The sequence below is a fragment of the Lepidochelys kempii genome, chromosome 2 (assembly GCF_965140265.1).
Source record: "Lepidochelys kempii isolate rLepKem1 chromosome 2, rLepKem1.hap2, whole genome shotgun sequence".
NCBI classification, from domain to species: domain Eukaryota; kingdom Metazoa; phylum Chordata; order Testudines; family Cheloniidae; genus Lepidochelys; species Lepidochelys kempii.
In genome coordinates, this window is record NC_133257.1 from 148,451,215 (window position 1) to 148,466,404 (window position 15,190).

The window sequence follows — 15,190 nt, forward strand, 5'->3', positions numbered from 1 at the left end:
AAATAGGCAAGTGAATGCCTATCTTCCCTGGATCACTCAGGTCTTAGGTGGGAGATAGGCATCCATGTGCCTTGAGTGGGGCAGCAGGTGCTTAGGTGCTAAGGGAACTTTTAAAGCAGAAAGGAGTTATGTGAATAGTGGTGGAGCCTAAGACTGGGATTTAGGTGGCTAAACCCCAGATTTAGGTGACTAAATCAAGGATTAAGGCACCTAAGTACCTTTGTAAAAAGAAAAGGAGCACTTGTGGTACCTTAGAAACTAGCAAATTTATTTGAGCATAAGCTTTCGTGAGCTACAGCTCACTTCATCGGATGCATTCAGTGGAAAATGATTTTCCACTGAATGCATCCGATGAAGTGAGCTGTAGCTCACGAAAGCTTATGCTCAAATAAATTTGTTAGTCTTTAAGGTGCCACAAGTACTCCTTTTCTTTTTGTGAATACAGACTAACACGGCTGCTACTCTAAGTACCTTTGTGAATCCCATGGTTGGTCTCCCACTTCCCAGGGAATTCCCTTATAACTGGGATATGAAGTTAGTTGCTCCCTCTCTGGCCCTATGAATGTTTGTTCATTTATACAGTGGAACAGCTTCAGGAGGAGAGCTTTTCCCCTTCTATCATATAGAATACCCAATAGCTCAGTGGTTAGGGTACTCACTGGAGATGTCAGAGACTTGGGGCTGGCACTTAAGCCCAGATCTCACACACCCCACTTGAGTATTGGGTATTCTAGGGGATAGCCCTGCCCCAGTAATTTTTTGGAGAGGCTCAGTTTGGTAATGTTACTCCTGTTTATTATTCATCTATACAAATAGTGTATAGGGGCAGAAACAAACAAACTAGCCTACCTCAGTACAGTGCATTAACTGATAAAAGTGCTTAATTTCATTTTTCCTTCCATTTATTTTACTTTCCTTTTCTTCCAAAAGAAGTCATCAGTCAACCCTTTTAACTGAGTGATGGAAACTAAGTAAGCTTCCTATTAAGGCTGGGGGATGGCTTTTTCTGATCAAAGCTGTTTAGGATTATTTTTAAGAAACACTTTTTAAAATATTTTATATTATTAATGTGATCTGAATGTTGCAAGATATTTTTTGTTTTCAGATGACAAAACTTTTGTAAAGTATCTGAGAACCCAGAGGTTTAATAGGAATCTACAAAGAAAACAAACTATTTGACCCTGAGTTACCAATTAACAGTATCTCTCTGTGTTCTAGAAATAAAGAAGAAAATTACAAAAAAAGGGCAAGAGAGATAGCTCCCTCTACATTTCAATCATTCCCAGTTTTGGTTTTAAATTGCAAAACCTTACACTCATAAATTTTGGGTGATGTAAAGTGATGAAAGCTCCACCTCTTTTCCAGAAATCTTCAGACTCTCCTCGTATAAAACTTGTAGAAGAGCCAGGCTCTGAATTATATAAAGTTTTTTCCCCCCTATTCGTTAAACAGGAGGATAAAAGAATACCACACTTTGTAAGGATGTCAAATGCTCAGTCATTGGATATCCCTGAAGTTCTTAAAGAAGATGACAGACCGAAGTGGGATAATAAATTGCAGTATATTTTAAGCTGTGTTGGATTTGCAGTAGGCTTGGGAAATGTTTGGAGATTTCCATACTTGTGTCAAATATATGGAGGAGGTAAGAGCAAGTTGGGATCTTTGTCAGAAATTAAACATAGAATACTAATTTAACGGTATATATAAAGCATGAATGGGCAGGGAAAATATGTTAATATCTAATATTCTATTTTTGCTTTTTTAATGTAACCTTTTCCACAAAGTAGAATAGCTTTCTCACTGTGTGAAAATTATATTTTAAAAAGATATATTGATTTAGGAAATGTCCACAAACTAGGAATACTTTACAGTAATCATGAATTAGGAAAAATCAGTGTTAAAACTTTTTGCAAACAATTTCTCATTATTACAGCTGTGCCATCAGAGCAGATTTAAACTTGGTTCTATGAGCTGAATTAAAAAGTGACACTTTGGAAAAGTGTCTGGAAGGCCTTTTGAAAGCTTCCTTTCTTTAGGAAAATTAAACCAATTGCTTCGTAATGCCATGCCTCATCAAAAGACAACTCAATTAAAATTCTAAATTATAAGTAAAATAAAATTGTATTTTAAATATATATTTTTTAATTATTTTAAGAAATGTTTGTTCACTATTGGATATTAAAGGTCTGAATACAAGTTGAAAAGGGCAACTGTGTTGACATAATGTACTCATACTTCTGTGAGGCATTTGATTTTAGTATTGCACAATTAATACTACACAAAAATAATGTAGCCCATATTAAGTGGATTCCCAACTGTTAAAAAGTAACTGCACCTGGAGAATCATCATAAAATGAGGTGTTTTTAGTGGGGTCACACAGGGATTTAGTTTTGGGCAATGTTATTCAATATCTTTCTCAATAACCTGTGTAATGCTGATGCCTTTGGGTTGATCATCATCCTCATCAGCAAATCAAACCTGGGACTTCTGGATCTTAATATCCACTACTACCTCAGCTGAAAGATTCAGCTATCCTATGCTAAGGCTGTAGAAGGCTCACCAATGTCTGTGTGATTTAGTCCCCACCAGAAGGGAATATAGTGCCACGGTGAGTGGACATGGCTTACATCTGGTAAATGTATAAAATCCATGCCAGTACAGTTTGCAGATGACACAAAACACGGAGTGTTAAATGAGCAATCAGGATTGTTTGGTAAACTAAGTTTAGTTGAATAATATGCCTTTTGGTAGAGCTAAATACAAGATCAGACATCTGAGAACCAAGAATGTAGATCACACTTATAGGATGGGGGTACTCTGGAAACAAGTGGCTCAGAAAGCTATTTAGGTGGCATGGTGGATAACTAAGTGAACGTAAGCTTCCAATGCAATGTAGAGTTTAAGAGTATAAACACTTGGAAGTATAAGCAGAGAACTATCAAGTAAATGTAGGGAGGTGTTATTACAACTAAATCGAGCATTAGTGAGACCATTTTTGAAATGGTATGTGTGACGGGTTGGATCACAGAAACCCTCTTGGGGCTGCCAACTGATGTGCCAAGACTACTTCTTCCCCTGTTTTCCCACCCTGGCAGCTTGGGACTTGAGTGCCCTGCATGGTTTGAGCCAGACGCGCTAGGCTGCTTCAACCCAGGCCCAGGTCTGAACCATGTCCCCTAACAACTGTAGGCTTAATTGAAAGCAGTTTAAGAAATGTTCCTGTCTTTAACACTCAGATGCCCAACTACCAATGGGGTCCAAACCCCAAATAAATCCGTTTTACCCTGTATAAAGCTTATACAGGGTAAACTCATAAATTGTTCCCCCTCTATAACACTGATAGAAAGGTATGCACAACTGTTTGCCCCCTCCCAGGTATTAATACATACTTTGGTTAATTAATAAGTGAAAAGTGATTTTATTGAATACAGAAAGTAGGATTTAAGTGGTTCCAAGTAGTAACAGACAGAACAAAGTGAATTACCAAGCAAAATAAAATAAAACATGCAAGTCTAAACCCAATACAGTAATAAAACTGAATACAGATAAAATCTCACCCTCAGAGATGTTTCAATAAGTTTCTTTCACAGACTGGATGCCTTCCTAGTCTGGGCACAATCTTTTCCATCTCTCTGGGTCCCGTCCCCCCCAATGGAAAAGCACCAGGTTCAAGATGGACTCCAGCACCAGGTGACATGGCCACATCTCCTGTGAGACTCCAAGCCTTCATTCCTCCCAGCCTGACTCACAATTGTCCTGGCTGATGGGAGCCATCAAGATTCCAAACCACCACCAATGGCCCATACCCTGCATAATCACAATAGGACCTCAGAGCCACACTTCACACTTCCAGCTTCAGACACAAGAGTGATACATTTACACAAACAGGATGACCACACTCAGCAGATCACAAGCTCTGCAATGATACTCCACAAGAGATCCTCCACACGAAGCACATTCCAGCCACACCACATCCACACTCACCAGCACACCTTCACAGAATCATATCGAGTGCAACATCACAGTACGCACACCTTTTAAAAAGTAAGCTGAAAAATTTGAAAGGGTTCAAAAATGAGCTACAAGAATGCTTCAAGGTCTGGAAAACCTGCCTTACAGTGAGAGACTTAAAAAGGTCAATACAGTAGCTCACAGAGAAGGTTAAGAGGTGACTTACTGATGATTTATATGCAAGTAGTAGGTGTGATGGCTAGAAGCAGAAACTAGACAAATTTAGATTAAAACATTTTTTTTTACAGTAAGGATTGTTAGCCATTAGAACAACACCCCAGAGATATGGTGGATTCTCTGTGATTTGAAGTCTTTAAATCAAGTCTAGATATCTTTCTAAAAAGATATGCTCTGGCTCAACCAAAAGTTAAGGGCTTGATTCAAGAATCACATTGAAATTCTATGGCCTGTGTCATGCAGGAGGCCAACCTATGTAACCTATCAAATTAATCAGCCTCTGACCCAGATGACTGGAGGATAGCTAATGCAACATTGATTTCTAAAAAAAAGGCTCAAGAGGCAACTCTGGCAATTACAGACTGGTATGTCTAACTTCAGTACCAGAGAAAGTATTGAAACTATAGTAAAGAACAGAAATATCAGATACATCGATGAACACAATATGTTGAGGAAGAGTCAACACACCTTTTGTAAGGGGAATTTTGCCTCACCGATCTATTAGAATTCTTTGAGGATATAAACAAGCATGTGGGCAAGGGTGATCCAGTGGATATATTGTACTTGGGCTTTCAGAAAGCCTTTGACAAAGCCCCACACCAAAGGCTTGTAAGCAAAGTAAGCTGTCATGGGTCAGTTTTCACAATGGAGCAAGGTAAAACTGGGTTACTGGACCACAAAATAGCATACGAAATTCAATATTGATGAGTGCAAAATAAGGTATATTGGAAAATATAATGCCAACTATACATATAAAATATTGGGGTCTAAATTAGCTCTTATCACTCAAGAAAGAGCTCTTGGGTCATTGTGGATAGTTCTCTGAAAACATCTGCTCAGTGTACAGCAGCAGTCAAAAAAGCTAATAGAATGTTAAGAAACATTAGGAAAGGGACAGATAATGAAACAGAAAATATCATAATGCCACTATATAAATCCATGGTATGCCCACACCTTAAATACTGTGTGCAGTTCTGGTTGCCCCACCTCAAAAAAGATATTTTAAAATTGGAGAAGGTATAGAGAAGGTCAGCTACAGTGATTAGGAGTATGGAACAGCTTCTATACAAGGAGAGATTAAAAAGAGTGGGATTGTTCTGCTTAGAAAAGAGATAACTAAGGGAGGATATGACAGAAGTCTATAAAATTATGAATGGTGACAAGAAAGTGCATAGGAAAATGTTATTTTGTCCCGCAATAACACAAGAACCAGGGGACATCCAATGAAATTAATAGGCAGCAGATTTAAAACTAACATAAGAAATTATTTCTTCACACAACACACAGTCAACCTGTGGAACTTGTTGCTAGGGGGTGTTGTGAAGGCCAAATGTATAACTGGTTTCCAAAAAGAATTAGATAAGTTCATGGAGGATAGGTGCATCAGTGGCTATGAGCCAAGATGGTCAAGGACACAGCCCCATGCTTGGGTGTCTCTAAACCTCTGATTGCCAGAAGCTGGGACTGGACAACAAGGGATGGATCACTCAATAATTGCCCTGACTTGTTCATTTCCTCTGAAGCATCTGGCAAGGGCCACTATTGGAAGACAGGATACTGTGCTAGATAGACCATTGTTCTGACACAGTATGGCTGTTCTTATGTCCTTAAAAATCTATGAATCTTAGTTATTTTATTATTTAAAAATGAACCAGAATATTATTTTCCCAAGTTTACAATAGCAGTACTTAGCAATAACATTTAAAAATCACTTGTATGGCAGTGATTGAATAATTTTTTCTCTAATGAATCATATCCTGCCATGGACTCTTATTGGCCTCCAGCTTGAGTTTTTCCCTAAATGGGACTCAGACACCAGGCTAACCCTTTGGGCTTGGTTCCATCTCAGTTATGGGGAGAAAAAAAATGATTCAATACTCATCCACTTGTACACCAAAATGTATGATCTGTCAGCGTACACTCCGTTACCCTTCATAACTTCCTTTCCTTTCTTACATGCTTTGATAAACTGTGAAAAAGTATCATTCACACCTGCATTAACACTCAAATGAATGGATCCATTCACACCTCAGAGGTTTTGTTTCAGGCTCACTGCAAACATCACTGTATTGGTTACACAGGTCACATCTAAAAATTTATATTTCTTTCTTTCTTTTTCTTTTCTTTTTTTTTTTTTTTGAAGAGAGACTGTTCACAATCTGCTGCAAGGAAAAAAAATAACATCTTTGTCCTGAATTGAACTAAATCCAAAGAAAATCTTTCAGCTGAAATACATTTTCATATGCCTCTGCATTTCATGGTTCAATTTTGGACTAGAAGCAGAAGTATAAAAATGTTATAAGCAAGTCCGTTATTCTGAGATTTATAAACCAATTTTTCAGATTCCAAATTGAACTTCTAAACCTTTTGTTTTTTGCTCTTCACTAATTTAAACATAATTAGGACAACTATGAAAAATGGCAGAATTATAAACTTGCATAAATGTCAAAAAATGCACATTGACAAAAATAATTGAATTCATACAACAAAAGGCCCTGAACTTGCAGGATCCTCTGAGGAAAACACATTAAGAGCCATTGTGGATACCTCAGTTGAGATGATGTCTTTTTTAATAAGGCCTTTGGGTGCTCTGGGGCGCTACAAGCCAGTAAACCTTATAGCTATATCTGGCAAATTGGTTGAAACATTTAAAAATAGAAAACAAAACAAATGGAAGATTATGATATAGTGGCCTCTAACCAACACTATTTCTGCAAAGGGACATTGCATTTAACTACGATTAGAATTCTCTGAATATATCAAACAGTAGAAGATAAAGGAGAATCAGTTAACATTATTTATTTAGCCTTTACAAGGCATTTGACAAGGTCCCTCAAAATAGGCTACCAACGAAACTAAGTAATCATGGGATGAGAGATAAAGTACTGTCATGTATCTGGCTAAGACAGGAAGCAAAGGGCTTGTGTACACGGTGTGACAGCGTGTACTAGAGGTGTGTGATTCTAAAGCCCAGCAATGTGTTGCACACTAATTGATCCATGTAGACCCTGCTGGTGCTCACTATCATTAACACTGAAACCGTACTATATTAACTCATAACAGGAAACTTTTCATTTATGCCAGCAGGATCTATACAGGCCCGTTACTGTGCAACACGTTGGTTGTGCATTAGAATTCACACCCCTGTAGTGAGCATTGAAAAGGTTAACAGCGGGGTGCGTTAAGTTTCCATACTATGTTTAGTGTGTTTATTTATGATCTAGAAAGGGGGTTGAGCAGTAAAATAGCAAAATTTGCAGATTACATAAAGTTATTTAGGTTAAACAATATCCAAAGGGCCTATGAGTAACTTCAGAGAGACCTAAACAAGCTAGGTAGATGGGCAGCACAACAGCAAATGAAATTCAATGATGAAAAATGCATAGTAATGCACACTGAAGGGAAAAAATATATACCTTACAGGATTCTAAGTTAATAGTATCAACTTTGGAAAGGGACCAGGGCATCATTATAGACAGCTTAATGTGCAGCTGTGGTGAAAAAAAACAAATAAGATATTAGGATTCATAAGGATGGAGAATACTACAGAAAATACTATAATGTCATTACGTAAATCAGTGGTACAAACTCATTTTGAGTACTATGTACAGAACTGGTTACCCCCTTGCAAAAAAGATACTGCCAAACTGGAGAGGGTCCAGAAAAGGGTGAGAAAAATTATTAGGGACGTGGACAAACTTTCATCTGAAGAGTGACTGAAAAGAGTGGATAAGAGGGGCATAAAAAGGATATAAAATAGTGAATGGTACAGAAGATAATAGGTTGGGAGATTCTGTTCTCTGTCTCATAACACAAGAACAAAAAGACATTGAATGAAACTAAAAGGTGGCAAATCCAAAACTGACAAAAGGAAATACTTTTTCACACAATGTGCAATTAGACTGTGGAACTAATTGCCATATATAATTAAGGGCAAGAACTTAGCAAGATTCAAAAAGGAATTAGACATTTTATGTGGTTAACAAGAATATCCTGAGTTTGTAGTTAATGCTAACAAAATTTTGGAAGGAATATAAAACCTCATATTTCAGGGTTTACACCAATCTCTAAGTATTAGGGATTAGAATTAGGGTTCTTTGGGGGTGCAGTTATACTACATCTGCCTACTTAGGGGTTTCTTTCACTTTCCTGTGAAGCATCTGGTACTGGTCGCTGTCACTGAGGCAGGCTATTGAACTAGCTGGAACATTATTCTCATCAAGTCTGACAATTCCCAAGTGCTTATGTTGTCTACCCAGCACACAGCAGCAGTCAGAAAAAAAAAAGTAGAGTGAGCTAGATATTTTTAAAAGGGATTGAAAAATATTGAGATGTGATGCTTTGCAATTCCATAGTTACACCAGTGCAAAGTTGGTATAAAATGATATAATTATGTAGTAATTTATATCCACTTTGCATTGTTATAAGCAATGACACAAAGTTACAGTGGTGAATAAGCTCTACTATATTGAACTGTAATCAGTGCTCCACACTTGAAGTTCCAGTTTGGTTACTTTACCTTAAGAAAGATAAAGTCATGAGACTAAAAAAGGTGTGGTGATATGGTGTGGCCTTGCACAGCACCTGACCTACCATTTGCTGCTCCATCTGAGGCATGGCTGGGTGCCCCTCTTCCTGTTGTCTACTACCTTCATTCTCTTTAGGTTATGAGCCCTCCATGCCCCTGACTATTTATAATAAGGAATTATACAAACTAGGTGTTTCTTGTGCATTCAGAAACTCCCAAGATTATTTATTCTGGAAAGTAGAAATTAGAAGATGTTTTGCAGATTATAGTGAAAAAAAATGATGGCTACAAGGTTTATCAAGATAAATAAATAACGTGGCTAGATTGATTTATTTAAGTCTTGTTAATTTCAGACTAAAATGTGACTTTGGGTGGGATTTTCAAAAGCACTCACTCAAACAACTTAGAAGCACAAGTCCCATTGACTTTCAATGATTTAGGAACATAAATCCCATTTATGTACTTTTGAAAAAAATCTCATCTTTCAAACCCAGCCCTGAGCAAGGAATGCACTTGGCCATACGAAATCCTGTAAAGCATTGTACCTCAAAGCCAGTCTATCCTGGGGATATCTGTGCCAATGTAGGTACAACACTATAAAACCTTAGTGTAGCTGCAATGCACCCGTGCAGTGTAGCCTAATTTGAACGTGGCATAGACAGGCCCTGAGGCACAGTGCCTTCCAAGGCATAAACTGCAATTCCCACAAGTGGTTCAGGTTTGGGTTTTATTCAAGTGTTTGGAAATCAGAGGCTATATTTTTCCTCATCTTTAAGTGCTCTACCAAACAAGATATAAAAAGCAGGAACATATTTTCGATTAATGTCAATTGCTTTTCATCAGACCTCTGAACCTTATTCACGGCAATTTGTGTTACTAAGTAACTTGGGTCTAACACACTCAGCTCAGTACATTTGCAATCACAGAGAAAAACACAATATCGGTGCTGAAACTTTTATCACCCTCTGTCGTTAGTGATTATTTGGGTTTATTGCCTGAGTTAAGTAAGTTATTTACTTGCTATGACTAATAGATATGGATGCTGTTTGCCAGAGTAATAGCAGGTAAACAGACAGGATCCCTGGCAACTGGGATTGTAAAGGATTATTTTTAAAGACCCTGTTATGTACTTTGGAACTTAAAATTGACACATGAAAAAAGGTTTTTTAAATAACAAATATGTATTGTGATTTGGAAAATATGTAGGACTTGAAAAGAAGTAGCTAGTCTAACAGCATCTTGGTGCAGTGTTTTATTTCTGATTATAGCCTACCATAGGTATGCCTGCCTCAAGCAAAAGCCCTCAGTAAGAGAGCTTATGGGTCATATCAACTATTACTACTGCACCTAAGCCCAGGCATGTGCCCTTACAGGATGAATTAAAAAAAATTACCATTCATGCAAACAGCAAGTTTTATTCTGGGGAAATAAAGTCACATTTTTCACGTTGGCATTCAAATCCCATTAGGGACGCAGTGCTACATTGCACCCAAACAACTGCTTTAGAAATCCCTATGGCCTACCTTATCCTCTGGCCCGATTTTGAACTAGCTGTCACAAAATACAAGAGTATCTGGAATAAAACAGATTCCTTATATTCTCAGCAGTGAAATATGACCTATACATATGAAATTCATTAGTTGTTTCAGTAAATGGGTTAGATCTTGAAAGTGAGAATTATGAAGTTATTGTAGGTAGAATAGATGTCTAACTTGCTCCTGCTTCTGGCCAAGTTTGAGACTCAGGAGGCCTCCATTTTACTGTACGGGAAGAGAGAGGTTAAAATTCAAGTGTACCTTTTTCAGAGGTGAAAGTAAGCTGCTCCGGTCTGGTATGGAGTACCGGTAAAAAAAGATGCAGTAGTGTACTGGCAAATAAGTGGAGCATTCAGTACTGGCTTACTTTCACCTCTTTTGGCTGCAGAACAAAAAGTTCAAACTAAAAGCTAATAAAAGCTTGGAAAGGGAAAACTCACTGTCAAATTTGTTTGTTGTTTCTCTCCCTCTCCTCCTCCAGCCAGGCTGCCCACGTGGCTAGGCTCCCTGTTCCCCTGACCCCCACACTCAGCAGGGGCTGCGGGGGCTCCCCTCTAGCTTGTAGCAGGGAGCAGGGGGACTGACTGAGGGAGAAGCCTCCCTAGGATGCCTGCTGTCTGCATAGGAACAGTTTAAACTTGCCGCTCCCTCCCTGGTTCAGACTGGGATTGGGGCTATTTCTGGCATCCTTGTTAATTTCATTCACAGTTGGGGGGGGGGGGGGAAGGGAGGAAGGTGAGACCAAGGCTAGGCATTTACTGCACAGCTTAAATCCAGAGCTAATAAAAGCCAGTGGAAGGGGAAAACTCACTGTCACATCGGCTTCTCTCTTCCCTCCTCCTCCAGCCAGGCTGCCCCACGCTGCTAGGCTCCCCGTTCCCCTCCCCCACAGCAGGGGCTGCAGCGGCTCCCCTCTAGCTTGGAGCAGGGAGCAGGGGGACTAGCTTAGGGAAAAGCCTCCCCAGGATGCCTGCTGTCTGCATAAGAACAGTTTAAATTTAGCTGTTCACTCTGTGGTCTAAACCCCGAATTAGGGGCTATTTCTGGCTTTCTTGTTAATTTCACCCAAGGTTGTTGGGGTGGGGGGTACCAAAGCCTGGGCAGTTCTTTTCTGCCCCTTGGATGAGGCGATCTTCAATAATATAATACATGAAAAATACAATCAAAATCAGGAACCATTTCCAAGTTCAACTCTATCCCATTCACTCCCCAGCAATGGATCATGATTGTGATGTCTAAACTTCTTGCAGATCCTCTTTGAAATGTTACTGTTTAAAAAAAAAACATGGAGAACATGGTGGGAAGATGTGTTCTGATGATCAGGGTTTATTTTGGGCAAAGCAATTTTGCAAAACAACTAAAGATTCAAGGGGAAAGCAAATAGCCCTGTTGCTGGCACAGAGTGCCCGGGGCAAGCAACAGGTGGGTTTGTTGCCCCGTGTGCGCTGCACCAATGACCACAATGGGGTGGAGAAGCAGAGAGTTTTATTTGAAGCTTTAGATATGGCGCAGGGAGACTGAGCTGTTTTAAATCCTGCAGCCCCGAATGCAGATTACATAATTTATACCTTTTTTTTATTTAATTACACAAGCATATACAACCAATTACCTGTTGCCCCGTACAATACCGTAGCCAATTAGCTAAAGCAGCTAGTTATGGTTTTTTTTATTAGCATTGCTTGAGCCTTGCCTTATTTGGTTATATTTATTACTAGTTTTTGCTAAACATTTTTTTTATTTATATGTTTTTTTGGCCGAAGCTGGTTTTGGCTAGCGAGCTGTGTGCAAACCTGTCTGCTTGTGTGCTAGCTTTTTTATAGTTTTGCAGGGTTACAGAAAGTTCAAGGAACGGAGAGGCTTCAGTTTGCCTGGGCCTAGAGCAAGAGGGCTTCATCAACACTCATGGTCTTCCACCCTCCCGAGTTACCTAGAGCAGTGCCCAGTGTTACCAACAACTTCCTTCTTTGAGTACACTTAATAGGCTTGTGACTGAGTTTTTTTATATTTTAAGGACAACAAGTGATTAAGTGCTGAGGAGTTAGAATTCTTAACAAGAGGATATAATGGGGTTTCTGTGGAGCGGAAGGCACAAAGTTTATATATGAGTGCCTTACAACAGGCAAGCAAGAGGAGAGTGATAATACACAACACGGCACTTGTGAACAGGAGACGAACAATGCCTCCCCCCAGGTCAGGCAGCCATCCCCAGAGTGAGTCAAAAATAGTGGGCTTTTTTTTCTGGGCTTTTTACTAGTTAAGAGCCTGTTTGGCTGACAGGATGTGCTTGTTAATATTCTGTGATTTTTTTGGGACATACATACAGCATGTATTTTTAATAATGGCACACACCCCGCCCTGTGCATCTAAAAGGTAATCTAGGGCCTGGCGGTTTTGCAGGGACAACAATTGGAGTTGATAAAGTTCCGTGTTGAGGCTCCTTTTTATGGCTAAGGTATTATTGGCGAACTTGGTGAGGAATGCAGAATGCTGGAGATAGAGCTTGGCCAATTTACCCACCTTATATGCTGGGATAAGGATTATACTGAATTTATTTTTTTTATTAATGGGTACGGGGGTGGCATACAGGGACTGCTGATGCCGGGGACAGCCTGACGGGAGTTGGGCCATGACCCGAAGGGGAGGGGTAAGGTATTCCAAATAACAGCTTTTGTGCCAGTGGTGGGGTAGCCATTTATAGGCTGAGTTACTACAGACATAAAAGGACTGTTTATTAGCTACCATGCCATTGTGGCTTAATTTGTTGACTGCGGCTTTTAAGGGGGTATAATATTGAAGCCCTTTGCCTGTGTTTTGGCTAGCACTATTAAATAGAGGGATAGTGGTATTTGCGGAAGGGGACAAATAAAACTGACAGGTACTATTACCAGCGAACTAGGTATGGTTAGCAGTGGCTTTTTGCCGATAACAAAGGAGGCCCAACGGGACGGAGCATGGATGGATGGATTTGGGCGGATGGGTCGCATTCCAGTAGGGTTTCCAGGGATTAGTGTTGCTGCTACACTTGGCCTTTTTAGTACAGTTTTTTGTTAAAGTAGGCTGTGTTTGCAACTGAGTGGTGTTTGCTTTTAACTATTGGTTACAGAGGTCTGACCAGTTGTGGGGGGTCGCCCTTCAAGGGAAGCCGGCCACATGGTAGGGGATCTGGAAACATATTTAGCAGTTGGAAAGATTAAATTTACGGGCAAAGGCTATTTTGAGGGCCTTATAGGTATTTACATTTAGGTTAACGGTTTTTATTTATTTTTTAGAGAGCAAGATATGGGGAATACTAGGCAAATGACACTCACTATGCGGGACCTTATGGTGTATATGCCCCTTTAGGCCCCCCCCCCGTGCTTATGTTTTTTTAAACAATAATTTGAGTTTAAGATTATTGGAGGGTGAAGTGGTGATGGGCTGGATGGTCCACCGTTCTGCTGGTGGAGGAGTAGGCACCGCCTTCAGGCAAGAGTGATGGATTTAGTTTTTGTGTTTTTTGACCTTTGCTGCTGTGTGGGAAACCAGCAGGATGGTGTGGGGTCCCTTTTACTTTTTTGGAGAGGCTTGTTTTTTTAGGTACGAACAAGCACGGAGTCACCTGACTGCAAGGAGTGGACAGGGGCATTCAATGGAAGAGGCTGGAAGTCTTTGGTATACTTGTGGAGAGAAGAGAGAACAGCAGACAGAGAGCACATATACTGAGACAAAAAACTACCCTTTATTTCTTATTTTTTTGCTAGAACCAGTGTCTCATTTATAGGCTATGCCCTTTTAAACATAATTTTAAAGGGACTAAGCCCTAATTTACCCTTTGGGAGAGCGCGGACGCAGAGCAGGACAAAGGGCAGAGCATCAGGCCATTGCAGGGAGGCTTCTTGGCACACTTTTGAGAGGTGTCGCTTAAGGGTTTGATTGGTACCCTTTATTACGCCACTGGCCTGCAGTCTTTATGGCATATGGAGTTTTCAGGGGATCTGTAAGGCCTCTGAGATGTTTTGAATGATCTGTGATGTGAAGTGCATTTCATTGTTAGATTCCATTCATTGGGGCAGTCCGAAGTGGGGAATAAATTTTTTAACGAATTTGAGGGCCACTGTTTTGGCAGTGCAATTATGGCATGGGAAGGCTTTAGGCCATCCGCTGAATCGATTCACCAAGACAAGGAGATATCTGAACCCTTGGGTCCGGGGAAATTTAGTAAAATTTATTTGCCATACTAGTCCGGGGCCTGGGTTTCAGGTAGCTGGTGTTACTGGATGTCCCGGCCAAGGGTTATTTTTTTGGCAGACTAAACAGTAGGCTTGTAACTGGGAGCCAGGGGTCGGAGTCCAGAAGCCAATAAGTATTTTTTTATTAGCTGGATAAGGGCTTCTTTGCCAGCGTGAGTGGTTTGGTGTAGCTGCTGCAGTACTGGCCGGATCAAGCTCTTTGGTAGGAGGATATTTTGCGGGGGGGGAATGAAGCCATTTTTTTTTTTGAAGACTGAGTTTGTTAGCTAGTTTTTTTTTTCCAGAGTACTGAGGGGTCGGAAGCTCCCCCACTGATGGGATAAGGGCATGCATGTGGGCATCCTTAGTTTCTAGTGGAGTCAAGGTGGCGGCATGCTTGGCTTTTTTGTTTGTCTGGGCGTTGCCCCTGGCCATGTCTTGATTTTTTTGATGGGCTTTACAGTGCACCACCACTACTTTTGAGGGGAGTTGTATGGCTTCTAGGAGCTGGAGAATTTGGGGCCCATACTTGACTGGGGAACCTTGGGCCGTTAGCATTCCCCTTTGCTTCCACAGGCCAGCATGAGCATGTAGCACTTCAAAAGCATATTTTGAATCGGTAAAAATGTTGACCTGCTTTCCCTTTGACAGTTTGAGCGCACGGGTCAGGGCTACTAGCTCAGCAAGCTGGGCAGAGGTCCCGGTGGGCAACCCTTCGGCCTTTATGGTA

General features: G+C 40.3%; 1 protein-coding gene across 2 annotated transcripts in view; it reads left to right on the forward strand.

The window, feature by feature from the left end:
- Positions 1–1,375: 1,375 nt before the first annotated feature.
- The window catches only part of LOC140907149 (sodium-dependent neutral amino acid transporter B(0)AT3-like), a 103,464-nt gene continuing 89,649 nt past the window's right edge, over positions 1,376–15,190 (forward strand). For both annotated transcript variants that reach the window (XM_073332436.1, XM_073332437.1), the window contains exon 1: positions 1,376–1,642. In XM_073332436.1, the coding sequence (XP_073188537.1) occupies positions 1,483–1,642 (160 nt within the window). In that variant the 5' untranslated portion in view covers positions 1,376–1,482. The remainder of the gene's footprint in view (positions 1,643–15,190) is intronic.